Source organism: Terrapene carolina, unplaced genomic scaffold, assembly GCF_002925995.2.
Source record: "Terrapene carolina triunguis isolate 2854851 unplaced genomic scaffold, T_m_triunguis-2.0 Scaffold130, whole genome shotgun sequence".
In the NCBI taxonomy this organism is placed as follows: Eukaryota; Metazoa; Chordata; order Testudines; family Emydidae; genus Terrapene; species Terrapene triunguis.
In genome coordinates this window covers 21,989,854-22,015,528 of record NW_020664481.1, presented here as the reverse complement: position 1 = coordinate 22,015,528, position 25,675 = coordinate 21,989,854, and the positions used below count along the sequence as shown (strand labels likewise).

General features: G+C 42.2%; 1 protein-coding gene across 1 annotated transcript in view; it reads left to right on the top strand.

Annotated features, from left to right (window-relative positions):
• Positions 1 to 25,675, top strand: part of NUP93 (nucleoporin 93) — a 133,711-nt gene that overhangs the window by 102,948 nt on the left and 5,088 nt on the right. Inside the window, exons 7-21 of the mRNA XM_024209982.2 lie at positions 2,261 to 2,350; positions 4,610 to 4,749; positions 8,303 to 8,435; positions 10,789 to 10,946; positions 13,753 to 13,918; positions 14,780 to 14,873; positions 15,891 to 16,082; positions 16,359 to 16,485; positions 16,601 to 16,673; positions 17,065 to 17,109; positions 17,906 to 18,022; positions 18,702 to 18,820; positions 21,130 to 21,247; positions 21,621 to 21,704; positions 23,734 to 23,862. Coding sequence (XP_024065750.1) covers positions 2,261 to 2,350; positions 4,610 to 4,749; positions 8,303 to 8,435; positions 10,789 to 10,946; positions 13,753 to 13,918; positions 14,780 to 14,873; positions 15,891 to 16,082; positions 16,359 to 16,485; positions 16,601 to 16,673; positions 17,065 to 17,109; positions 17,906 to 18,022; positions 18,702 to 18,820; positions 21,130 to 21,247; positions 21,621 to 21,704; positions 23,734 to 23,862 — 1,785 coding nt within the window. The remainder of the gene's footprint in view (positions 1 to 2,260; positions 2,351 to 4,609; positions 4,750 to 8,302; positions 8,436 to 10,788; positions 10,947 to 13,752; positions 13,919 to 14,779; positions 14,874 to 15,890; positions 16,083 to 16,358; positions 16,486 to 16,600; positions 16,674 to 17,064; positions 17,110 to 17,905; positions 18,023 to 18,701; positions 18,821 to 21,129; positions 21,248 to 21,620; positions 21,705 to 23,733; positions 23,863 to 25,675) is intronic.

Genomic DNA, 25,675 nt, shown 5'->3' with positions numbered 1-25,675 from the left:
TGTAATTATCCAGATCATTCATGGTTATATAGTAAATGGAAACTTTTTTTGTCCTTTTTACGTGCGACTTTCCAAACTCATGTTAAAATGTAAAAGTATTCAAACCAACACTCTACATTCTTGTAGTTTTTCAGATTTCAAAGGCATCCTTTGTGATTGGGGATGTGGCGGTGGGGAAAGAGATTCAAATATTAATTATGGCAGTTGTCAAGTTATATTCAGTTTTAACTGGTCACTTATGAGGAACTTCAGAACACCAGGGCTGAATTAGAAGGCTGCATTGGAATTGATCTGAAAAATTTCAGGAGAAGATATTAAATCTATTCATAATCATAAGCAATTAATTTCCTTTTTTATTCAAAGACTAAGGTTCTGATTACCAGTAATGTTGGAAGAAAAATAAGACAGATACTTGATTTTCAGAATTGCACACGCAAAGCTGTGCGCCCAGTTTCTTGCACTGAATTACCAGGATTACATGCATAAATCAGGTATTTGTGCAGACAGATGGCTAGTTACACATCTGTTTTTCATTTCTATATGCACTCATGGTAACTGTGTACAGAATTAGTTACACGTTGATAAACGTGTTTTTTAAGATTGGGGCCAAAATACCTCTGTTCACTTAGCATCAGTTCTGATTCTGTTCTATTTGTTGTTAATCCATAATTAATTAGTTGGCTCCCATCTACACTGTAGAACTATGGTGCTAAAGCCCCCATACAATACGGTTCAAGCCATGTTTTTAGGTTACAGGAAGATCATTCCTCATTTTTCTGGAATAGAATTGGTTTACTCTAATAGCCCATGAATATAGGAATACTTCTAAATTCAGTGAATAAGAAACTATCAGATCCCCTACTGCAAAAACCGAGGACCTGAATTTTAAAGGTGCTAGCACCTTCAGCTGCTATGGATTTCAATGGAAGTTTAGGGTGCTCGGCACCTCTAAAAATCAGATTATTGTTACAAACTGTCTCCATATGGTGTCAATAGCTATTCTTTTTAATACGGGATTAAATAATTGTTCCATGCAGCAGCCCAGAACCATTCACAGGAGCACAGTGAAGTCCAGTTTAATTGACTGCCTGGCAATGGAATAGTTCAGAGGCCTAGCCCACTGCTGTAGTGGTAGAGGAATGCATTACCATCATGGGGACAGTTTGGATCCTGAGCACAGTTTCTTTCATCTATGCTAGGAATGCGGAGGAGACAATGGTATATCCAGCTGCTGGAGAGTAGGGGGGAGCCTTTTGTCAGTCTCCAACACTCCCTTCCAGGTAAATGCCTAGAAGGTTTTCAGAGGGAGCTCTAATTAGCCCTTTTACCTGGAAGGGAAGGTTTCTGGGCTGGGAATGAAGGAAAATGTTGCAAAGTAGTAGCTAAAATAAGATCAAGATTTTTAAAAATGGACATTAGGCTCCTAAATCCTTATTCAGGCACCTGAAAAAGTGGGCTGAAGTCACCTCTGAAAATGGATGTGCCCAAATGAGGGTTTAGGAGCAATTTTTGAAAATCTTCACCTAACTTCTAATACACAAATAACTGAACTGTAATGGAAAATTGATCTGTTCAATGCATGTATTTCTCTATATGCCAAATACAGTCCTCAATCCTTAAAAATTCCAAGAAGAGAGGGCAATGTTAGAGCAGCTTGGTCAATGTTCAGTGGAATTCACTCTGCAGGGCAGATAATCTCTTGCAGGACTGGAGGAATTTTAAGGCTCTAGGATGGTTATGAAAGGAATACTTTTTCTCTTGCAACACAGCTTTATTTAACAAGTTTCTGCTGTACAGGTTGCTCTGGGTCAGGGTTTTATAAACACTGCTACCACTAAGGGACTTAATATTATGGTTTCCAGAATTCTGTTCCTGTCTCTTCAACAGAAATGAGAGTGGTATACAGTGAAATGTCACTCTGGCAGTCATATATCTGCCAGCACTTTTCCCTCCTACGTTGCAATTAGTCTAACATAGCAACCAGTGCAAAGCTCTGCCATGCAGAACAACTGAATAACTGTATCGTTCCTGACATTCAGGCAGCTCTGGGGCTGTGGTAGTTTTGTGGAGGTGCATTTCATGTTGCTGCCCATCCCTCCCTTTCTGTCCTGGATAGAAGGCAGCTGATGTGGGAAGAAAACTGGCTCGAAACCCTGAAGGCCATCCAGTCTTGAAGCCTGTTTCAAATTCTGCTGCTGTAGCAGGGTGGAGGAGAGAACCAGATGCATTGTGAAAATTGCTCACTTTTGATACATTTCAGATTTATATTTATAATGAGAAGATCGTGAACGGACATCTGCAGCCTAACCTGGTAGACTTTTGTGTTGCTGTTGCTGAACAGGATGATAAGGTAATGCCAATAAGTTAACATAGGGAGACGGACTTAATCTGCTCTCAGCTGTGGTTAGCAGCCTGCTGATATTTACAAAAATGTACTGATATCACAAGAAAAAATTGCATTGCTTTACAGAAAATAATGAGCCAGGAATGCAATCTTCTTCAGTTCAGCAGGGCCCATGTGGTAAACTCAGGGACTGAAATTCTATTTACAGTGAGGTAGAAAAAATTGGCCTGTTTCATTGCATTGTGATCCTTAGAAACAAGTATTTCACTTTAAATGGATCCTGTTGTGTCTTGCTTTAAAAACAGGACCCCCTGATAGCCACATGTGCCATTGTTTACATGTGCTTTCAAAGTGTTTCTGAATGAAAGGGCTAAGCTTCAGTTCTGGATTATGGAAAATGTAGGTTGGTCCCCAATAATAATTCTGGCTCGTGTTTAAACCCAAGCACCAACTAAATAGCCTCGCAGTGGCTTTAAGTCAACATTAAATCTCCTTTTCCTATTTCACTCCTTCAGCTGGATTGCTAGGATAGCAGACTCCTTGAAATATATTGTGCTGTGAACTTTAATTCATCAAGTCTCAGCTTTGTTCCAGATTGTGCCACCTATCTGGGAAACCCCTTCACCTTCTTGCTGGCCCGTGGCAGTCTCTAAAGGTGCTATTGCAAAATAACACTGCTTTTGGACTTGCTGCTGTTTTTGCTTTTCTTCTTTTCCCTCCACAATATTTCATATTACAGTAACACCTCATAGTTCCCATAAGCACCAGGGTTGCATTGTGCTAGGCACGTTCCAAATGCACAGCTGGACATAGTACCTCAGCCAGAGATCTTCATTGTATAATTTAGTAGTTCTAACCTTTTACTGAATATTGCAGCTCTTTTGTATTCTTTTTCTGTACTTATGGATTATTTTATTTTCATGTAAGTTATCCTTTTTAAAAAAAAATTCTTGAAGAAATTACCAGTTGGATAGATATCTTGCAGTTGATGAAAGAGCCGGATTCTGCTCTCAATTACATTGGTGTATGTCAGGAATGACTCCATTGCAATGGAAAAGCAGAGTCTCGCTCGGAGAGCTTTCAGATGAAAGAATAGCAGGGAGGGGCTTTTATCAAGAAGGGTAAAAAAAAGGTGTAAAGATTTTTTTTTAATGTTGTTATCCGTACATCAGTGTCCTTCACACAACTGTTCTCGATGAGGTGGGTGTAAGCTTAAAGCAGAAGGGTTGTAAGGAGAGAGATTGAATGCGTATATGACTCACGCTTGGGGGAAGAAAGGAAGTTCTAGATCAGTACAAGTGATAGTGTCTACTGTACTTATAACACTCCCCCGCTTTCCTCCAAAACAAACGCACAGACTATGGAGAGCTGTGGGAAGAGGACAGGGAAATGACTAATACTGGAAAGTAAAGCCAGTGCGGAGGTTGCCAAACCAGGTGTCCAAAATTTCTTGGCCATCTAACAAACCTAAATGACTTTGAATGTACACCTGTAATTGAGATCTAACAGACTCTGAGGGCTTTGAGCAATTCTGTATTCATTTTAACAGACACAACTCAATGAGTTTCAGTGCTCTTGTCACACTGAAGTATCGTGGGTGAAATTCCGACCTCATTGGAGTCGATGGCAAAACTCCCATTGATTTCAGTATGGTCAGGATTTCATCCCATGTGTCTTACTATTTTACCTGTGCGTATTGATAACTTAATCCACATGAGCATGTAGAGCTAGGCCTCAGGGTCTCCACATTTTTCATAATGTGGACCACATCTGAACAGAGAGAGAGAGAGTCTTGTGGATACATCCCCTCCTGTTTGTGATTCCATAACTTCACAGGGCAACTACAGCAAGTGTTTATCCGGAAACTATGGCTAGGAAAGTATTTGTTTTAGAGTGATATAATTACTGGAAACAAGGAAGCAGAACCATCACCAAGTCCCCAACCAGCTCTCTGAAAGCCATAGTCAGTCATCTGTGAACCACAGTCAGGCAAAATCTTTGCAGGCAAATGCTCCTTTAAAGGGGGGTGATGCAGAGGAGGTTGGGAACATCGTTATCAGCCTAACTCTGGCATGCGTCCTGTCACCTGGACTCATTCTGTCAGGCAGACAGATGGCTTACCCTGATGTGTGCCTCTAATGTCTTCGTTATAAGTCTTGACTAGCTGTAACTTATCCATTTTTATGTAAACGCTCATACTGCTCAGACTAGGTAAATCCCTAATGGCTGTAATAATCACTGTTGTATGAACGGGTTCATTTCTAGAATATCTCTGATATGTGGGCCATGGTTAAACTAATGACAGAGGTATTGCTGGTTCCTGCAAGCGATGCGTTGAAAGTCCGGACCAACATGGAGGTGCGCATGGAGTTTGTAAGGCAGGCTCTGCGTTACCTAGAACAAAGGTAAGGCAAACATAATGGAGAAAAGCATCCTTGAGCGTTCCTAAGTAATTACATACAGCAACAACTTTCCTGTGACTCCACTGGTATTCTCTAAATCGATACATGCACACACTGAAGGTTAGTGAATAAGACAGAACAACCTAATTCTGTCTTCAGAAATGGCTGTTCCCCATCATGCTGCTGCTCTGCAGGGCTGAGAGCAGCCACTGGGATAGAGAACGATTCCAGTTTTGAAAACATTCTTTAGTCCATTGGGAGACTGTTTTGAAGACATAACCACTCTTTATTATTCCTTTCCTGTCACTCTTTATGTACTTGTCACAGTGGCAAACAGGCGCTGGACATAATACAACTAATTGAAATAGATAAATTATCCCCGCCTAAAAAAAAAAAAGTCTCCCTCTTCTTCATTCCCTTCGGGATGCTAATGACATGGAGATACTAGAAACTAGAGCTGGGTGAAAGTGGTGAGCATGCTTTGCTGAAAAGTTGTGTAAATGCAATTCTCCTTCCTTTTCATGCAGTGACCCTGAACATTTTTCTTCTTTTGGTGTGAAATTGCAGGACACTGCAGCTGAAACGTGTGGAAAGGGGCGAGGGAGGGAATGCTTTCATAACTCCGTGCTTGTGAGACTGCAAAAGGAGCTAGACGTGACCTGTTTTCTGTTGTGTGTGTTTGCAGTAGAAGTCCTGCAAAATTTAAGTTTGCCATGAACAAACCCACTAATGCGTTTGTTCCTAATGATTATGAAGCCTGTTGTTTTCCCACCTGCCTCTCCAAGTTATGGCGTGAAAACACCGGTAAATCAATAGCCAGCGTTTTATCAGTTTGCTTGTAGGGAAGAGGGCCATAGAGAGTCTGATGGAATTTAGGCCAGACACAGATCATCAGTCCCAGCAAATAGCACAAACTGTCAGAGCTTGAACAAGGTGTGTGCACAGTTACGTGCATAGAACAACTGCAGCAGCAGGTGGAGTGCCCACAAAGTTAGGATTCAATGCAAGATTCCACTGACTGTGTGTTGAGCATTACAAAAGCTGAACTGTTCATTGCATGTGCAATCACAGAGCTGACTATGAGAGTGTCCTTCCTTCCAACGGCTGCCATCATGACATTAGCTGGACAGTATGATCGTAGAGAGCAAACAATAGATATAACCTACTCCAGTTTTGTGTAGGGGTTGCTGAGGCACTGGGGCCTGATACAGTACGTTGGGATGAGGTGTTTTCCCCTCCCATCATAGCCTCCTGACCACGAACAGTTGGTTGCCAGGCCTCATCAGTACGCTGTCGCTCATTATCACTCATGGGCTTCATGGCAGCATGCCCATCTGTTTCCAGATGAATTGACACATCAGAAGAATCCTCTGCTACAAATTCTTCAGCATTAGCAATGCACAACAGGCCAATTCGGGTCTTAACCCAATTCGCTGAGTATCCAGCTTGGTAAATGATCACAGCCACATTAACTGCAAGCATAAAGCAGGCATGCAGTTGCATACACATTTTTTTCTCGCACGGTTTTTGAAATGAGGCCCTTCAGGCTTACTATTTTTAAAGCCCAACTAACATGCTTTGCAGCATTAATTTTTATTTGCCATGAATTGGCCTACTGGCAAAGCAGACCCTTATGAGAGTGAACTTTCCCTGCTGGAGTCATCATGCCCCACCACCCCTTCAGGTATGCCTTCGGTAAATTGAAGTCACTCACAGCTGGCCTTGTGTCAGGTCATTTACAGCAGACATCTGTGATCTTAAACCCTGAGGAACACATACTTAACTCAACCATAACTCTAGAGTTCCTACGAGGTGCCACTCTGATACTTTACTAAATTTAGCATAGCTTTTCACACATGCATTTCAGTCTCGCATATTCGTCTTCTAGCCTGGTTTTCTCTAGCTTGCACACTAGCTAGAAGGCTATTGAATTTCATTAGTTCATTATTGGCTGAAGGAAAAAGCAGGAGCTTGTCTGTCCCAGCCATCCATACAGTGTTGCTACAGTTTTTTAACTCATATTCCAGCCTGTTCCCTGTAGTTTCAGTACATGGAGAGGTTTTTTATTAGCTTGCCTCGGTGAATTACTTTCACTGCTTCCTGTAGAAGTGTTCTCAAATCCACTTCCTGTGTGTAGAGACTTTGCATCTAAATTCTCTTTTTCCCCTGTGGTTCCCTTATGGTAAGTCAATGTCTCTGAAGTTTATCATTAAGGCCCTACTTAATTCGCAGTATTGTGGAAATTGCAGATCCCACAATGTTAGGCTTCCATCGCAGTTTTGATTTTAATTAGCTTGCTTTGCACACTCCACAATTTTGCATATATTTTGAGGTTTGCAACACACTCTTTTTTTTTTTTTCTCCATTAGTCCACTAGAACCCCATTTATCCGAGCTGACAATGGCGGGGCTCCGGCTGTCAGTTCCACGCATTAGTGGCTGTAATATAGTTGCAGCAAAATGTCTGCTTATCAAAAAAAATTAGCAGACATAACATAATACTTGAGTGTTTATATTGTTCCAGTAGGGTTACCATATTTTAATTTAAAAAAAGGAGGACACTCCACGGGGCCCCAGCCCCGCCCCAACTCTGCCCCTTCCCCTTCCCCAGCCCCGCCCCAACTCTGCCCCCTCCTCTGAACACTCCGCCCCCCTGCTTCTCCCCCTCCCCTGCTTCCCGCGAATCAAATGTTCGCGGGAAGCCTGAAACAGGGAGGCAGCAGGTAAGCTGGGGCGGGGCGCGGCGCGGCCCAGTCCAGTCCGGCCCCCCTGGCTGAGCGGCTCCCTCCGGCGGCCGGCCGGCCCAGGCCAAGAGGCTCTGGCCCCGGCGTCTCCCACCCGGCTTGGCTCAGGCCCTGGGGCGCCGGCCCTGGTTCCAGCCGAGCGGCTCCAGCCCGCCCTGGCCCCAGCGGCGCCGGCCCCAGCGGCTCCGGCCCCCGGCCGAGCACCACGACTCCTCCCTCCCTATATTCCCAGACATGTCCGGCTTTTTGGGATTTCCTCCTGGACGGGGATTTGAGGCCCAAAAAGCCGGACATGTCCGGGAAAATCCGGACGTATGGTAACCCTCGTTCCAGCAAATATCTCTTAAACAAATAGGTTTTCTCTGGCTTTTCCAAATTATTTCCAAAGGTCCATTATTACTTTTCCACAATTTTTCACGCCTTGTCCGCAACTCACAATTATTTGACGAGCATCCCACAATTCAAGTAGGGTCTTATTTATCATTTCTCCATCACAGAGATGGCGAGAGCATGTATATGGCATTTTAAATGTTATTTTGTGCTAGTTAGCATCGTTAGATGGAAATGTTGTTTTTTGCTAGCATGAGAGTTGAGCTGTAGTGCACTGGGAACTTCAAAATGTACAATTTCTCAAATGATTTCCACATACAAACATCTACATTAAGGAACATAACTCCATGGATCATGTTGCCCCTACGATAGTGTTTGCACTTCATAGTAATTCACTCAAAGATAGATGGCTCTGTTGAACAGGAAAAGTCATGGGCTTTTTGCAGGGCTTGTATTTTACTTTATTAAAATGCTTTCTTACAGTTACAAGAATTATACTTTGGTGACAGTCTTTGGAAACTTACACCAGGCTCAATTGGGTGGAGTACCTGGGACCTACCAACTAGTCTGCAGTTTCCTTAATATCAAACTCCCAGCACCTGTCCCCGGTCTCCAGGTATGTGCAGTACCGTTACTGATACAGCCAAAGTGCTATTGCACACTTCTTCACACTAGTGTAGGCAAGATGACAATGCAACCCCCTGATGATTTTATTTTGTTTAGATTGCATTAGGCAGTGCTCTCTTTTCCCCCCTCCTGAATAACAGTAACAGTTCATTGGTAAAATGGAGTATAGTAGATGGAAATCACTTGACTTGCTTTAGAAACAGTTACAAAATGGTGATTTTCTATATTTAAGCCTTAGAATTATGCATGTTAGAATTTTCTCTTAAAAGAGCATTCAAATATATCCAACTGTTTAAGATAGAAAAATCATACAGCTGTAGTTTTAAAGGGCTAAATTTAAACATATAAAAAGCAATTTTCTTTTTGCTGCTGCAGATTGCAGGTGCAAGTAATTTTGGGCACGACTTTGCACCCATAATGCTGTGCTGGCACAGTTGCTGCTATTGAGATGTCTAACTACTGAACCTGAAGCACAGGCAGAAATCAAGTATTCAGCAATCTAACCCAAACCAGCTCCACCCACTCATAACTGTAAGTGCAAAGTTGTGCCAACAGTTACGTGAACCGCAAAATTGTAGGTGCAACTAGGGAGGCTGGGTTGAGACCCTGTGAAAAATCTTTCATCTGATTTTTAAATACAGACAATTGGAATCAAAATAGTTGAAATTCAGCTCATTCTTTGCTGACCTGCTGAGACCCAAGTTTAATGTTTTTTCCCACCAGTAACAGCATCACTAATACTTTATGGCCTAATCCAAACAAAGCCCTTTGTAACAACTTACATTGACTTAATTGGGCTTTGGATCAGCCCCTGAATGGAGAGCAGGAAATGTAATTCCCTATTCTGTTATCTGTGCTAGAGAATAGCCTCAATTTTTGCAACTGGAACTTTGTTTTCTGCAGCTGACAAGTTTCTGAGATCACCTTTTAAATAAAATCCGAATAACTGACAATAATTGGAAAGGGGGCTCTCTTTACAGAATTACCTCCTATTGAATAGTCCAAAGTGAACCCTTTCTTATATTTATGGCTTCTGTATGCTAAAGCTTTGTATCCGCTTGAAGCTGGAATTCATTTTAGGGTTTTTGTTTTGTCCCTGTCCATAGTTGGGTGTATCTTTTCCCCAGCCAGGTCCCCTTCTGAGCGAGGAGAATGAACCTCAGCGCTCCAAATAATCCAGTAGAAGTAAAAGAATGTGGCTAGTGGGTGATTTGTAGGAGCTCAGATAGAGACTCGCGATGGCTGCCAGCAGCATGAAATCATGTATAGGTATATGGATGAGCAAATAGCTTAGCACATCACTTATGATAGTCAATAAAAATATTTATTCTTTCCATCACCAAGCCCTTCGGAGCTTTTGTGCCTGTTCTCTTAACCTTGAGCGTGGGCTCAAGGATGTGGTGATCTTAGCTGCGGAGTGCTTCTGTAGAAAGGTACAAAAAAGCAGTTCAACAGAGCATTTGAACCTGCTGTTCTGTACCTACTGGCTAGCTACTGTGCAGTGGGAAGATTCTGAATGCCTCTCTTTCCTTTGAGAGAGAGACGGTGTGTGAGATAATAGCTTTTGTTGGACCAACTTCTGTTGGTGAGAGAGACAAGCTTGGTCCAATAAAAGACATTACCTCACCCACCTTGTCTTTCTAATATCCTGGGACTGACACAGCTCTAATAATTCTGTTTCCTATTGGAAGATAGATGAGGCCTGGCCAGTTCCAGGCCTAGAAGTGCCAAAATAAATAGTGAGCAAAGAGAGTAGATGTGTATCCAGAACACAATTACCGACTCTGTTCCCGTCCCATTGATTCCCTCTGTCACTGTGACATCATGCAGCTGGAAAGCATAAAGAGTCACTTCCTTCACAGCCCTGGAGAGTGCACACAGGCATGCGCTAACAGCGGACTGCCCAGTCGCCCTCTTCTGCTCATCCCATTGGAACTAAGCATGTCACTACTTTTGCGATTGGGTGCCACAGACATGGCTGGTTTATGCTTTTTTTATGCAGTGCAAGTCCCCGGAAAAAAAATGTATAGATGCTACTAGTATGATTGGAGAGTTCTCACCCAGAGGGGAAAATGTGGGAGAGAGGGAACTAAAAGCAGGATATTCTTTAATATCCACAGACACACACAGCTTCCCCAGAACTTAAATCAAGTGGGCCTGATCCTGCATTTTTGTTACACAAATGGAATTCTGCCTTAAGTCAGTGGAGTACTGAGTACGAGGGAGAACTTGAGTATTTTGCTGAAACAAAATGAACTAGGTGGTTGGCGTGTATAAAGAAAAATAAATCAAAGTATTGTGCAAGCTGTTGTTCTATTGTAAAAGTCTTCCTTTATTTCCAGGATGGGGAGGTGGAAGGCCATCCCGTTTGGGCGTTGATTTACTATTGCATGCGCTGTGGAGATTTAATCGCCGCTTTGCACGTGGTGAATCGGGCACAGCACCAGCTGGGGGAGTTTAAAACCTGGTTCCAGGAGTATATGCACAGTAAAGATAAAAGGTATTGTCAGCTGGGAAAAATCTACGTGCGGTGAAAAATCGCTGTGGAGTAAGGTTAATGCTTTGGGAGGAAAATGAAACCCTGAGGTCTCATCTTGTGAAAATGGCTGGCTAATGTGTGCATTGACTATTTAATTTACACATAAGAAGTTTTAACATTTTTAGTTCATGGCTTTGAAGTCTAGAAACCTCCACAGAGAGAGAGAGTTTGAAAAGATGCAGGAATTTACACTTCAAAACTAATTTACTAGTTATAGCTTCAATTTTTTAATATATGATGCATTTTTTTAGATCAGGGTAGGATATTGGACTTGATAGATCAAAGATCTGATCTATCATAACCCCTATATTTTACTCTTTGCTGTGACTGTTTTCACATGATTAGCCATGCAGCAAAGGAAACTGGTATTTTTTTACAGGATGAACCGGGCCTTGTAAAGGGATTCAAGCCTCAGATCTGACCTATGCCTGTTCTCCCTCTCATATACCCCCCTTCCCCATCACTTCACAGAGTGCAGGTGACTTAGAGCCAGTCCTGCTGGAATTTGAGAGACGTAATCTGGTCTCTGAGAGCAGAGACGAGCTGGTAACAGTGACCCTGTGTTGGTATGCTGTACAGGACCTGAGGAACTGAGGGCATTGGGAAACCAGGCACAGGTCAGCATCACCGCTGACACTTGAGCCCCTTAGGGTACGTTGACACTGCAGCTAGACACCCGCAGCTAGCCCATGCCAGCTCGGGCTGCAGGGCTGTTTCATTGCAGTGTAGACTTCCAGGGTTGGGCTGGAGCCTGGGCTCTAGGACCCTCCCACCTTGAAGGGTCCCAGACCCCAGGCTCCAGCTAGAGTCCGAACGTCTACACCACAGCCCGAGCCCCATGAGCCCAAGTTAGCTTACCCAGGCCTGCCATGGGTCTCTTACTGCAGTGTAGACATACCCTCTGTGTCTCACTCCCCCTTGTGACAGAATTATTATGACAAATTAAGGCCCCAGTCCTGCAAATGCATTGAGCACAGTGGGACTAGTTGTGTGTGTAAAATTACTCAAGTGCATACGTTCTTGCAGGATCCAAGTCTAAAAGAATAAATATGAAAAATGCTACAAATGCCGTTAGTCAAGTTTTATATTTGTTTCTTGCCTAATGTAGATGGATTCATAGACTAGTCTAACTCTCATAAAATCTGAAACAGTGCACATTATAGCATTACTGTTCCAGAAACCTTGGCGAAGAATCTATCATTGTTTCTATTACAAACATTTTAATACTATATGTTATAATTGATTTTGTCTGACTTTATTACAGCTATAAAAATGTGCTCTGGCTACAGACTTGACAAACAAGAGAGCGCATTTCATTTTTATTGGTTTGACTCTAGGTTTTTCTCTAAGGAAAACACGTCATAGAACACATTGTGGTAATATTTAACAATAAAGATGAAACAGTGCCCCTCATAAAGGGCTTGATACAACAAATCCTTACTTGCTTGAGTAATGTTTACTCACCCGAGTATTCCCATTGACCTGTGTGACTGATAATTAAGTGGGAGAGGTGATGTAGCCTCAGGTCCAAATAGTTGATACCCACGTATCGCGATATAAACGCATTCTTAAAACTGCTCACTCTAATTTTCCATTTTGGTGTTTTTTCAAAAGTCTTTCCATTCATCTAATATAAGTGTGTGTGTGTGTGTGTGTGTGTGTGTGTGTGTGTGTGTGTGTGTTAGCTAATTTGAGGGGGAGAAAAGTGCTTTTTACATGTTATGCAAATGACATTAGCATTACTAGGGCTGCAGGTTTGCCATGGTGGTGAAAAAGTCACAGATGCTGTGACGTCTCTGTTTGCCCGTAACTTCAGCATGGGAATACTCTGTGTGGGTCGTCCCACTGGCCCTGTGTGGAGGGGTGTCGAAGATGGAGCTCACCCCGCACTCACACCACAGAGTCAGCTCCTGTGTCCCGTTGGGCCTACCTCCCCACTCTGGGTGTTGCAAGCTGGTGTATGGGGTCACAGCGCCGCTCAGGTTTGGCCCTGCCACCCCTCTGTCACAACTGCTGGGAGAGGTGGAAGGCGCCTGGGCTAAATCTGAGTGAGTGGCACTGCGGCCTGGCGCACTCCCTCAAATTTGGCCTGGCCGCCCCTCCATCATGATGGAAGGGTGGCCGGGGCAAACCTGAGCAGCGCTGTAACCCTGTGCGCCAGGTCACAACACCCGGAATGGGAAGCCAGGCACAGCCCAAGGTGACTGCGAGGGAGGGCTAACTCTCCAGTGCCCCCCTCCCCTCCTTGGGCCCTTACCAGGCCAGGATTAGGGCTTCAGAGTCAGGGTGGAGGGTGCTGCTGCGGGTGGTCAGTGTCCCCTCGGCGTGGCGAGGAGGCGGCAGTGGCCGTGGTGGAGGAGGGCAACACTGGAGTGCTAGGATTTTGAAGAGGTATAGTTGAATTTCGTTTGTCAGGGCATTTTTTATCAAAACTCACGGAGCATTCACTAAACCCGTGACTTTTACTAAAGTTACCCTGACCACTCCATGATTTTTCGCCATGACAAATCTGCAGCTCTAATGCTTTATCTATCTATCAATCTATCTATCTATCTATCTATCTATTTATTTGCAATCATAAGTGGTAAGTGCAAGGATTGCCTTGCAATGTATGTTTCCCAATCAGACATTTACATGCATTTCACTCGTCCCTGTGAACCTGTACCCTGCATGTGTTTATCTGTTTCAAAGTGTTCTAACAGGGAGAAGGTTGGAATTTGTAGGTGTTCTGAGGCTTCTTGTATAATCATTTTATTTTATATTTTAGATTGTCCCCTACCACTGAAAACAAGCTTCGCCTCCATTACAGACGAGCCCTGAGGAACAATACAGACCCGTACAAAAGAGCTGTTTATTGTATCATAGGCCGGTGTGACATTGCTGATAACCAGAGTGAAGTTGCTGACAAAACAGAAGATTATCTTTGGCTAAAGGTAAGTGTGATTTCAGTACTAGGATTCAGTAGGCCACATCCTCAGCTGGTGTAAATCAGCATTGGCCCATTGACTTCAGTGATCTTCACTGAGGTTCACTAGATGAGGATCTGACCTCCATGTACTTACAGCTGTCGGAAGGTGAGGAAGGGTGGCTCTTCCTCCAGTGTTACACAGCGTTATTCTACCTCCCAGTACATTCCAATCTTAGGTCTTTCTGCTACATTAAAATGACATGGTTTAGGGCCATTGTGGTGGCAAAATGGTGGCAGAAACCTGTCCCAACTCCAGTCTGTCATTTCCTGTGCCACCAGAGCTGACATTAGTGTGAAGGCAGCTTACTTGTCCTCTGTGGGAAGAGAGTGGTTCTCCTCACTCAACAGCAATTCCCTTCAGCTGATTAAGGAGCATAACTAACTTGTTGCAAAGAGGTCCTTTACAGTTCATCCTTCCTGGATGGATCTTGGCTGAAATGTTGGCCTGGGAGTTGAGAGAAGAAGAAAATGTGAATATCTCTCTATGGGTAAATACTGGTCATTTGGGTATTTTCTCCTCCTATATGGAAGCCAAGGAATTAGAATAGCGAGTTTGCCGTGTAAATGCAAAATATTGTCATTATTATCGGTGGCTTGTGCCCCATGGATTTCATTTGATTGCACGCACAACTGTGAAGAAATCCTAAGGGGTGTCGAGATGGAATTCTGCTATTCTTCTTTCTGATATCTTCATGCTCCAGCAATTGATTTAACTTAGGTCCAGTTTCTGACCATTGGTCAGCTCCTGGAAGAGCACTTCTCAATTGCCTCCATCATGCAGGAGAAAGTTACTTAAAGGTCCGTGTTTCTCCTTTTTTGTGTTTAGCTGAACCAGGTGTGTTTTGATGATGATGGTACCAGCTCCCCCCAGGACAGGTTAACGTTATCGCAATTCCAGAAACAACTGCTTGAAGACTATGGTAAGGGAGCTTTTGTGGGACTGACTCTTCTGCTGGGGTTCAGCCTCTGCTTAAAGCACTTTCTACTTCTTATGTAAACTCTAAAATCCAGTTAGACACTTCAGCTTACTTCTGAGTCTCTGAGAGCCACTCCAGGTAATTAACACCCATACGCTGTCCAGAGCCGGAGTCCCTTGTGTTGTGTCGTTCCTAATTACAGATCGTTTTCTCTCTTCCTGGATCTGCTAAACTCTTCTAGTAGAGATGCCAGTTGCTGGAATCAAAGGAAGAAAATGGAATCTCTCTCGGTCGCAGGAATGTCTTTCTTTCCAACATCTGTCTGAACACTTGAACACCTGAGTTACTGCCCGTAGGTTACAATACCAAGTTACTCACTGAAGCCTCAAACTAGTGAATATGGCAGGAGCTTGGCTGTATAAATCGTGGCCATTTCCATTTTGGAAGGTTTTGGGAGTGGGCGAGCGATGAGGTGAGAGTGTCCAGTTCCTCCCCCAGATGCCTGTATTCAAAATTCATCTGGTCATTCTGACTGCTGAAAAAATATAGGGCTTGATTCTCCACTGCCCTGCACATGTGTTATTACACCCTTGTACAGGGAGTGCAGAGAGAGTGTAAACCACTACCAGTGCTGCGAGTGGGTGGAGAATTCTGATTTGGTGGTGTTTTGCACTTGCTTTGCACAGGGGTAAATGTTGACACAAGGTTCAGGACAGTGGAGAATCTGTCCCCATCGAGGCATCTTTGTCAGGAGGGAGAAGAGGGACTCCTTTCAGGATGAGTGACTGTGTTCCCTTCTGCTGTATACATCGTTCTGCTGCAACCTTTTATGATATACGTGCAATGGGGCAATTACAGATAAGCCAGAGATGTATGATTAGATATTCTGTTTTGTCTTGTGTATTTATTTCCACGTGGAGTGAGTAAACAATGGTGATGTACTGTGACAGGAAGCGCCTACTGTCACAGATCCCAGTTGCAAAATCCTCTTCACTCACATGGGTATGTTTCTTTCCTCAGGCGAATCGCATTTTGCAGTGAATCAGCAGCCTCTTCTCTACTTCCAAGTATTGTTCTTGACAGCACAGTTTGAAGCTGCAATTGCTTTTCTCTTCCGGATGGAGCGCTTGCGTTGTCATGCTGTTCACATTGCTTTGGTCCTCTTTGAGTTAAAGCTGCTCCTGAAATCTTCTGGGCAGAGCGCACAGCTGTGTAAGTCCTGCATGCTTCCCGCTACCATTAAGCCCTGGCCTTTAACCCTGGAGAGACTGCAGGTGGACATATCCATCCTAAGCCGTTATTTGAACCAACAGTGAAGCATGCCAGCATTCCCTAAGGGTTAACCGTGGGGGTCTGTTTAGATATTCAGAGAGTGAGTGAATGTCTTGGATGAAACACTGCTTTGATCTTTAGGTTAATGTATGACGGTGCCAAAATGTCTGATGCTAAGAAATCTTGTTTTGGTCCATGTTATTTCCAATATCCCAGTAAGTCATGAAGCCGGCGACCCTCCTGGCATGAGGCGCCTTAATTTTGTTCGCCTTTTGATGCTCTACACCCGTAAATTTGAGTCAACGGACCCAAGGGAAGCACTGCAGTATTTTTACTTTCTCAGGTAGGAGCCTGCATCTAAAATTCAGCAGCATAGTTATATTACTTCAGTAATAACCATAGAAGGTCTATGAAACACACAGATTTTTTTTTTCTTTTGTTTTGTTTGTATTTTGCAGGAATGAGAAGGATAGCCAAGGAGAGAACATGTTCTTGCGTTGTGTTAGTGAGCTAGTAATCGAGAGCAGAGAGGTATGTTTGGGTAACCGTTTTCTCCCTTCCTCACTTAAAGTGAAATTCACCCCTTTATAGAAGGCCAAGTCAAGGCCTTGTGCACTACTTATGCCAAATGGGCGTGAGACAGCTAATTTCTCTCATGGTCTGTTTCTCTCCCATTACATGCGTGCATCAATGGAGAACAGATCCATATATCAGAAAGGCCATATGACCATATGTTTGATGTTAGTTTAATACAGCACCAGAGGTGTTTGCATTTTTATGTATTTTAAATAAAAATCTTGGCTTCACTGAGTGCTCTGTTTGTGGTATACTCAGGACTGAAACTTTAGGCTACTACCAAGTGTGTTGCAGTAGGTATGCAGTTAATTTCCTTTCTTTCTTTATTTTTTGTGTGTGCCTGTAGTTCGATATGATTCTGGGGAAGCTGGAGAATGATGGCAGTAGGAAGGTGAGTTGATAGCGTTTTGTATAGATATGATACAATATGTATCTCATTCTCTGGGTATGGGTGGGGGTGTGCGCGTGCACACAAGATGATTTTCCAGTTATTCTCGAGCCTATTTCTGGCTTTCCTGCATTTTTTTTCACAGCTAATCTAATACCGTAGTTGCATGCAGACTATTGCTGCAAGCACAAAGTCATTTTGCAAAATGATCAGTGAGCTGCGTAAATGTGAAGGGGTGATGGTTGGCAAGGAGGAAGGCAAATTACAAGGGGTCTAGAATGAAAAGAGGATATAGTTAAAGTATATATCTAAAGAGACAAGGCATAGGGTGAAATTCTGGCTCTCTTGAATTCGATGGCAAAATTCTCAACTGACTTCAGTGAGGCCAGGATTTCATCTGTTCTATAATCAACAGCCAAGATTTTGGCGTTGGATTTAGGTTTTGGGTTAAAGAAGGCTTACATAATAAACGAGAGGCTGCGCCCATAAATGGCCTGTGAATTTTTTTCCCCCCGTTGTTAATGTGGACTATATATACTCATTCTCTTCATATCTGGGTCATTTTGAATAAATTAGGAACAGCTGATATCTCAGTGCTCACTCCTCAGTTGGAGAACTCTTCTCTTACAAGAGCTCTTTCTATTTTTAATGTGGCCTTCTTATTTGTTCCCATGGAATTGTGCAGTCCATTCTAACCACAATCTGACATTGCCTTGACAGAATATTCCAGGAATTTAAATACTGTCTGATTTCAAATGCTTTCCCCCCGTTTTCCTCCCCATTTGTCTTGTCTCATCAGCCAGGAGTGATAGACAAGTTTACTAGTGACACAAAACCTATTATTAACAAAGTTGCTTCAGCGGCAGAAAATAAAGGATTATTTGAAGAAGCTGCAAAACTTTACGACCTTGCAAAGGTAAATGTGTTCTCATAGCTGCCATCCATATCTATCTATTTCATCTTCTTTTAAAATACATCAACGTTGATTTGAAGGTTATTTTAATCTCAGAACGTGAACTGTCTTGACAATGTTAAGCCCAAATCTTGCTCATCTCATTCTATAGCTGTTCCATTGGCTTTACTGAGGTGATTCATGAGTAAAGCAAAGAGGACTTGGATCTTAACATCCAACCCATACTGGGATTTAGCTATATGGTCCTTAAGCAGTCTAAGTTCCTGATTGATATACAATCCACATTTCAAATAATTGTTTCCAAGAGTAAGATTGTTCTGGCCAACAAAGCAATTTACCCAGTTCTTCATATTTAATTGAAATAGCATTTGGAAACAAGGCTAAAACAATAGGGCCTTTATTGCTGTAGGTACACTTATTTTGCTGTTGAAATATATCCGAAGTCAAAGAGAATGGTGTGGTAGCCAGCTGTTTAATAGGGAATGGAATGCCATGTGATTTTCCAATTTTCTGATCTAACAGATGGCTAGCTAACTGGGCACTCAATTATTACCTATCTCTGCTGTCAATGGGGAGACACTCAGCACCCCCAGGATCAGGCCCTTTTACATTTTTTCACAAGGTGCAATAGCCAAGCTCTGTAACATTGCTTTTTCTTTCATGTATTTTTATTATTCAACAGAATCCAGATAAGGTATTAGAACTGATGAATAAATTACTCAGTCCCGTGGTTCCACAGATCAGCACCCCCCAGTCTAACAAAGAGAGGCTGAAGAATATGGCACATTCCATTGCAGAGAGGTAAGACTGGAAGTTGGATCTCTGAGACTGTGAAGTGACTAGAGTGTACCTGACCATTCCAGTTCAGGTTCCTACACCTCTGACAGTCAGTACACTGAGGGTTTTCTTGACCTTGTCATGCTGGCTTGCGCAGTGTCCTTATTGATGTTTTCAACGGAGAAGGGGCAGAACTTGCCCTGCCCTGCTTTTAATTACAGTATATTACACACATAGAAAATGTAATCTCGTGTTCCTGGTCAGATGAATTTGACAGAAGCAAGATATATTACCCTTGGTCAAATCAGAAAAGGAGACCTGCAATATTACTGGAAAGGAAGGAGGGTGGCGGGGAGAGAGATATAATCTAGACAGCAATAAATATAATTAGTTGTACATTTTAGAAAGAGAATTTTTAATGAAATTTCCCTAGGCAAATTAGTTAGTAGTGATTGTTCGTTAGTGGTAGTGCAACCCACTAACTTAAAGTTGAATTAAGAATAAGCTTTAATGACTGGGGCTGTTCTGAGAGAATTGGAGACCAGAGGGAAGTGTTGGAGGTTAGCATCCTGAAAACTTTGTTTTCCAAGAACCAGGTTTGTTTCATTGCTGTTTTAATAAAATAGCATTTGGACTAAAAAGGCAACAGATTTAAACTCAAAACGGATAAGAACGTTTTACAGAAGATGAAGTGAACCAGTGGGGCTTGCTCCCACGAGATGTTATTGAGATAAAGAGCATTATAGGAATCAGAAAAGAAAGATGTTTATGTGAACAGTAAGATTGTCATTTGCTGTTACAATACACTAATTGGGATAAACATTTATAAGGGACTTCAGCCTTCATGCGCCACCAACTTTCTGGGGTTCGGAGTAAACTGCTCTCATGGGCATGTTGTTGCAAAATAGTCCCATTTTTACATCTTCCATTGAAACATCTGATAGGGGCTGTTGTCAGAAACAGGATATTATACGTCATGCTTCTGATGAAGTATGGGAATTCCTGTGTTTCAATAAAGGAAAATCCTGGTACTTTTAGAAAACTTCTTAATTCTTACCATAGTACCTTCTGATGTGCAAAAAATAAATAAAATAAACTAAGCAAATTTCGAAGCATTTCTGTCTTTTAAAATGAGAAAACATATAAATGATGTGTTGAGTTTTAGCCTGATACCTTTGACTTTCTTTACTGAAAAGGGACATTTTCAGGTCACTATTTCAATCTATCCTATCTCCTGAGAGTGAGGGTTAAAACAGGAGTGAAAATTAGTACTATATTGACTTAATATGATATATCACTCAGCAGCAGTCAAGGAAAATGAAGCCTATGGTTAGAATTTATGATCTAACAGTCTACAGTATCACTTTAATAGCTAGTTTCAGTCTCTGAGGGAGATTTTTAAACATGACTTTTTCTATAGTACTGCTTTATAGCCACACCATCATTGGCTAGATCAGCCACTTCTGCTTTTTCTCCCCACCTTGTGCTTCCTAATGTTCAGGACAGTTGACTAGGCCATGGGTTTCTGTTTCCCATTTAATTATTGTATAGGGCTTTTCTTCAGCTTATGTATTGTGGACAATGTTTTAGTGACACAAGCAGCATTTGGGCCAGTGATCACGTTCTTGCATCATTTCACGGGAACAGAGGACATGCCATATACAGAATAGACCAAATGTCCATCTAGTTTGGTATTCTGTCCCAAAGAATGGCTAATGCAAGATGCATCAGAGGACGGACGGTTCAAAGTCTATATAATGCACTTGACCAACTGCACTGTACTACTGGAGTGGGGAAGAGAGCCAGACCCTGTTGGCAATCTGTTCAGAATGTAAAGAATGAGGATTGGTAGCCTTTGTATTTCTGTTCTAGGTAGTATAGCTAGAAATAATATTCATAAGTGTCTAGCCCTTTTTAAAGTCTTACTAAGGTATTTGCCTGAATATCCCAAGGCAGCAAGTTTCACAGGTAACTATGCTGTATAAACAGTATTTTAAAGATGCTTATACAACACCTGCCCTTCAGATAAATAGGATTCCAGTTTCCATGGCCAGCTGTCACTTGCATATGGAAACATTAGCAATGTAGATGTAAATACACATTTTATTTGTGAGTAAGAATTAGGAGTGAGAGAAATAATTAAAGTGAGCCAAAGAGAAAGCTGCCAGAAACTCTGTTCTAGTTAAGAGAAATGAAAGCTGTCTTTTTGTTGGTAGATGCTGTTGTCTTTTTGCTTCAAGCCTGAACTTCCAAGGAATTGCAAGTTAGGGACTCATATCTATAAGTGGATGCCGTTTTGCACAGTACAATTGTAAACACTTTTTTTCTTTCAGGTATAAAGCTCAAGGGATAAGTACAAAGAAATCCATTGACTCCACATTCTACCTTCTGTTAGACTTGATCACATTTTTTGATGAATATCATGCCGGTCACATTGACAGGGCCTTTGATGTAAGTTCCATTTGAAGCACAGACTTACCGATGCCCTTGTAAACCCAAAGCATTTCATGTAACACCACTTAAAACAATAAAAAAGTGTCATGGGATCTTACATTGAATGAGTTAAAAGGTGCAGTGATGATACAGGAATTTAAAAAGTGTATTTCTTTCCTGTAATCTGATCATCAGGAAGATTTTTTTCTGGAGACAGTTTGTAGCCCCGGAACAAAATGTTCATGCTACATCAATGAATGGGTAAGCGGTAAAATGCTGTCTAATAGAGTAGTCGGGTACAATTCAGTTACTTAATCGAGTTCTTTGCAAACATTTCAAAATTACAAACCTGTTACTTAGCCTACTTTTATTCCTGCTCTCCTTTTTGTAGATTATTGAACATCTAAAGCTTGTGCCCCTGAGCCAAGACTGTGTGGAAGAGAGGGTGGCTGCCTTCAGAAATTTCAGCGATGAAGTAAGCAACGCCTTATGCCTTCAACCTTTTGCTATTTCTGTCTTGCCAGAGAAGTGGAAGAGCCCTGTAGTTTTGCCGTTTTATAGTTTGTAACTGGAAATATTATTGATCAGGTCCAGATTAATTCTATATTCTAGTCTTTGAGCGCGACGTTTTCCATTACACCACTAGGGCTCCTCCGTGCAGCATTAGGATCAGGCACTAGAAAGCTCAGAACTTGGTATCCATTTTGTGGAACAGGATCTGTTTGGAATCTTCCACACCATGTTTTGTGAGTTCTAACACCGAGTTCAGAAAATGTATTTGAAAAGTTTCAACATTTGTATTGAATTGGGTCCTCAATGCTTTCAACAGCCACTCAGCATGTGAGGGAACGTGGGTTTATTTCCTTCCAAACTAAAGGAAATTATAACTAGTTTGCAGGCTGCAGCAATTACCCTGGGAAATTGTCCATTGAAATTGACATGCCAGGGGCAAAGCCTCCCTAGCACTTACTTTTGAACCTTATATCAAATGTTAGATGTAATCTTAAAATATATTAAAGAGGATTTTTAATAGCATAATCGTTTTTTGTTGCTAAGTGAACTTGTAGATGAAAGGCTTGTGAATGAATGAATGACATTTCCCTTCAAGCCTTAGAATTTATTGATTCCTTCCTGACTCAGACATATGGTAGATGTTGCCCTAAAGTCACTTGCCTGTAATCAAACTGCCTTAGATTCTAACAGGTGCAAATACAACCAAAGAGTTTAACATTGTGGGTCTTGACTCTTTGTTTGTAAATTCATCCACCTCCAAAGTACTAGTTGAGGTGGTAAAAGAAGGATTTTCCTACCATTTTTTTTTCCCTATCATGATGGTTAGTGGTAGGATGAAGCGTCTTGAGCAACCTTTACTGTGCTTTCTGTCATCTTAGCACAAAAATTAGTATCCAGATGACCACCATGCCCATAGCTAACACTACGGAATTTTAGAAAAAAACAACCCTTACTGCTACAGCATAATTGATGGTAGCAGCAGTGGGAATTTTCTAACATTCCATAGCATGTGCATGGCCCATCCGTAAAGCATCCTCCCTGCCTACCTTTTACTAATGAAGAACCACAGCCTTTTGACCGAAGGGTTAGATCAGTATTTAAAAGAGAAGAGTGTCTGGAACCATTTGAAAGCAATCTCTTCAGTGTAATACCCAGTTTCTAATACTGGGGGGAATGGATAGCTCAGTGGTTTGAGCATTGGCCTGCTAAACCCAGGGTTGTGAGCCCAATCCTTGAGGGAGCCATTTAGGGATCTGGGGTAAAAATCTGTCTGGGGATTCATCCTGCTTTGAGCAGGGGATTGAACTAGATGACCTCCCAAGGTCCCTTCAAACCCTGATAGTCTATGAATAGTGGTTGCCTTTGTTGGCCTTGTAAGTCCAGTTCAGCTGATCTCACACCAACATTTTAAGAAGATGTCTTGCTTGATGTTGTCAGCTTGGAAATGAATACAGGAGTAGGAGACTGACTGACTGAATAACAGCCTAATGCTGAGGGACTGTACCCATGCTGACATGACAGCATTGCTGTCATCTCTTGACTCTATTTGGAGCAGTAAATCATACAGTACTAAGAATGAAAAAGGTACTGATTTCAGTTTCACTCTTCATGTCCTAGATTTGTAAATCAAATCTGTGGTGTCTTCATGGAAAACTTGGAAATCTGTCCTGTTTAGAAGCAGTTCTGCTGAGGTCATCAACTTTTTTCTTCCCTCTGGTTTCATTTCTTTGGATATTTGCCATAAATCAGCATATTTTATTTCTTCAGAGTCCATATTCTCCTGCTGCTCATTCCCCACCTGAAGTCACAATCCTCTCTTCATTATGACCCAGTCATCTTCAAATCAAGTTAATTGTGAGGTGGCATTTCTCAACACATCCTCCTGTATAAACAACAGATAGCGCTCCGCTTTCTGACCTCTTCTACTAACAGTAATGACTCCGGGTTGACCTGCTCTTCATTCCCTTGTGTTCTTTTTTTTCTTTGCATAGATCAGACACAATTTATCTGAGGTCCTTCTTGCGACCATGAATATTTTGTTCACGCAATACAAGAGGATGAAAGGTACAAGCCCTGCCACTCCTGCGAGACCCCAGCGTGTAATGGAGGATAGAGATTCGGTAAGGTTATAGTCCTTCTCGTCGGTCAGTGATGTTTGCTGAATGCTTTTCTTCTTCAAGATTTTGGGTCTCAAATGTATGTAACAACAAACCTCAGATGGTCACTATCTTAGACTGACTTGTTATTCACTTACAAGACAGCTTGCTTAGGGCATGTCTACACTGCAGTTAACCTGGGCTCTTAGCCGGGTTTTAGCCTGTGACCCACGCACAAAAACCTCTGACCCGGGTTTGGAGGCGCTTTAAGCCTCGGCTACCTGACCTGGCTGGGGACGTGAGTTAGAGCCCAAGCACTGTGTTGACTAAGGCTTGAGCTCGCCCACTTTGTAGTGAGGATGCAGGCTTTAAAAAAAGGGTAAGGACAAAGATTTATGGGGGCTCAACCCTTTAATGTTGGGAAAGAATGTCATTGTAAATCACACTGCGCTGATTTTAAAAAGGTAGTTACATCCTGTACCCTCCTCTTATCAAGAAAAAGGTGTGTTAAATTTGCCTATTGATGGGATCTTTATTAGCTATTGTCCCATAACTAATGCACTGAATCCCAGTGATTGATGCAGTGGATTTGACTGTTACACTGTTCACTGTTAAGAACCGGACTCCCTCTCCCCCTGTCATTTAGGTTAGTGCTTTGTCTCTGATGTTACAAAACAGATTTCTAGATCTTGTTTCCATTTTCACCTGGGTGGGGTGGGATTTACAGGACCCCACGATCCCAAACTTCCACACCAAGGAAACATGGAAGGACATTAGGAACATTTAGAAATTACTCAAGGGCAGCGAAATAAACCTCCAGTATGTGTCACTGCAGGAACAGACTTTAAACCGAACTAGAGAGTTTTCAGTATTGCTGGTTGTGACTGGGACCAAACCTGAAGTCTCTACTCAAGTAAATTTCCCATGGATAGGCCTGAGTAAGGAGTACAGGAACTCGGCCTTTAATTTAACTGGTTAGGGGGAAAAATAAATTCCCCTTTTAGAGTTAATAACTCAGGTCAAAGCCAGCTTTATTTCATGCGTTTATCACATACTAGGCAAATACTATAACTTGACTTGCACATTTCAGTATTAGAGAGAACCTCTTCCACAATAGATACATTTAAAAGAGAGTGAAGTTTACATTTTTTAAAAATCAAGGTGATAAAGTACCTTTTTGCTTTGATGTACAGCCTATACTTGTATAGGTTATTTAACTACAAAACCCTGCCTTGCAATAACAGTTGTAGCCTAGACTGGCAGAAGCAAGGAAGGACTTTTAGCAGTTGGGCTGTCACCTCACTTTTAACTTACTCTTATGTGAAGCCATCTCAGAATAATGCAAGATAATACCTATGATATGTGCTCCCAGAACTGCCGTAAGGGTGGAGGAGTGGCAGCCTTAGCTCCAAAGTCCCTTGCTTTTATGTGAAGCCCTCTCCTTCGACTGCGTGTGTGTTGTTCATGTTTCACAGTGTTGTGCCATATTGTGTAGGTTCTGTTTTCTGCCATCTCCACTGAGGTATAACTCCAGCAAGTCCCATTGTAGTGTGCATGGTTCTCCAGGGATAATAAAGCTGATCATTGACAGGATTAGCTGCTAGCTTCCAGGACTTTGCACAGAAGGAAACCAGTATGTTTTCCGGAGCCATTTATAATGTTAGCTTCTTTGCTGTGAAGGTGTCTAGTGAGCAGCCTGTGCATTCCTATGCTGTTGCAGTTGTGGAGATGGCAGAAAACAGATTATTTTCCTTGTTTAAAAATCCTTTTAACTTCTATAGTTCAGGCATGAAAGCTTGTTACCTGGCTTTCTAACCTCATTGTGGCATCTTAGATA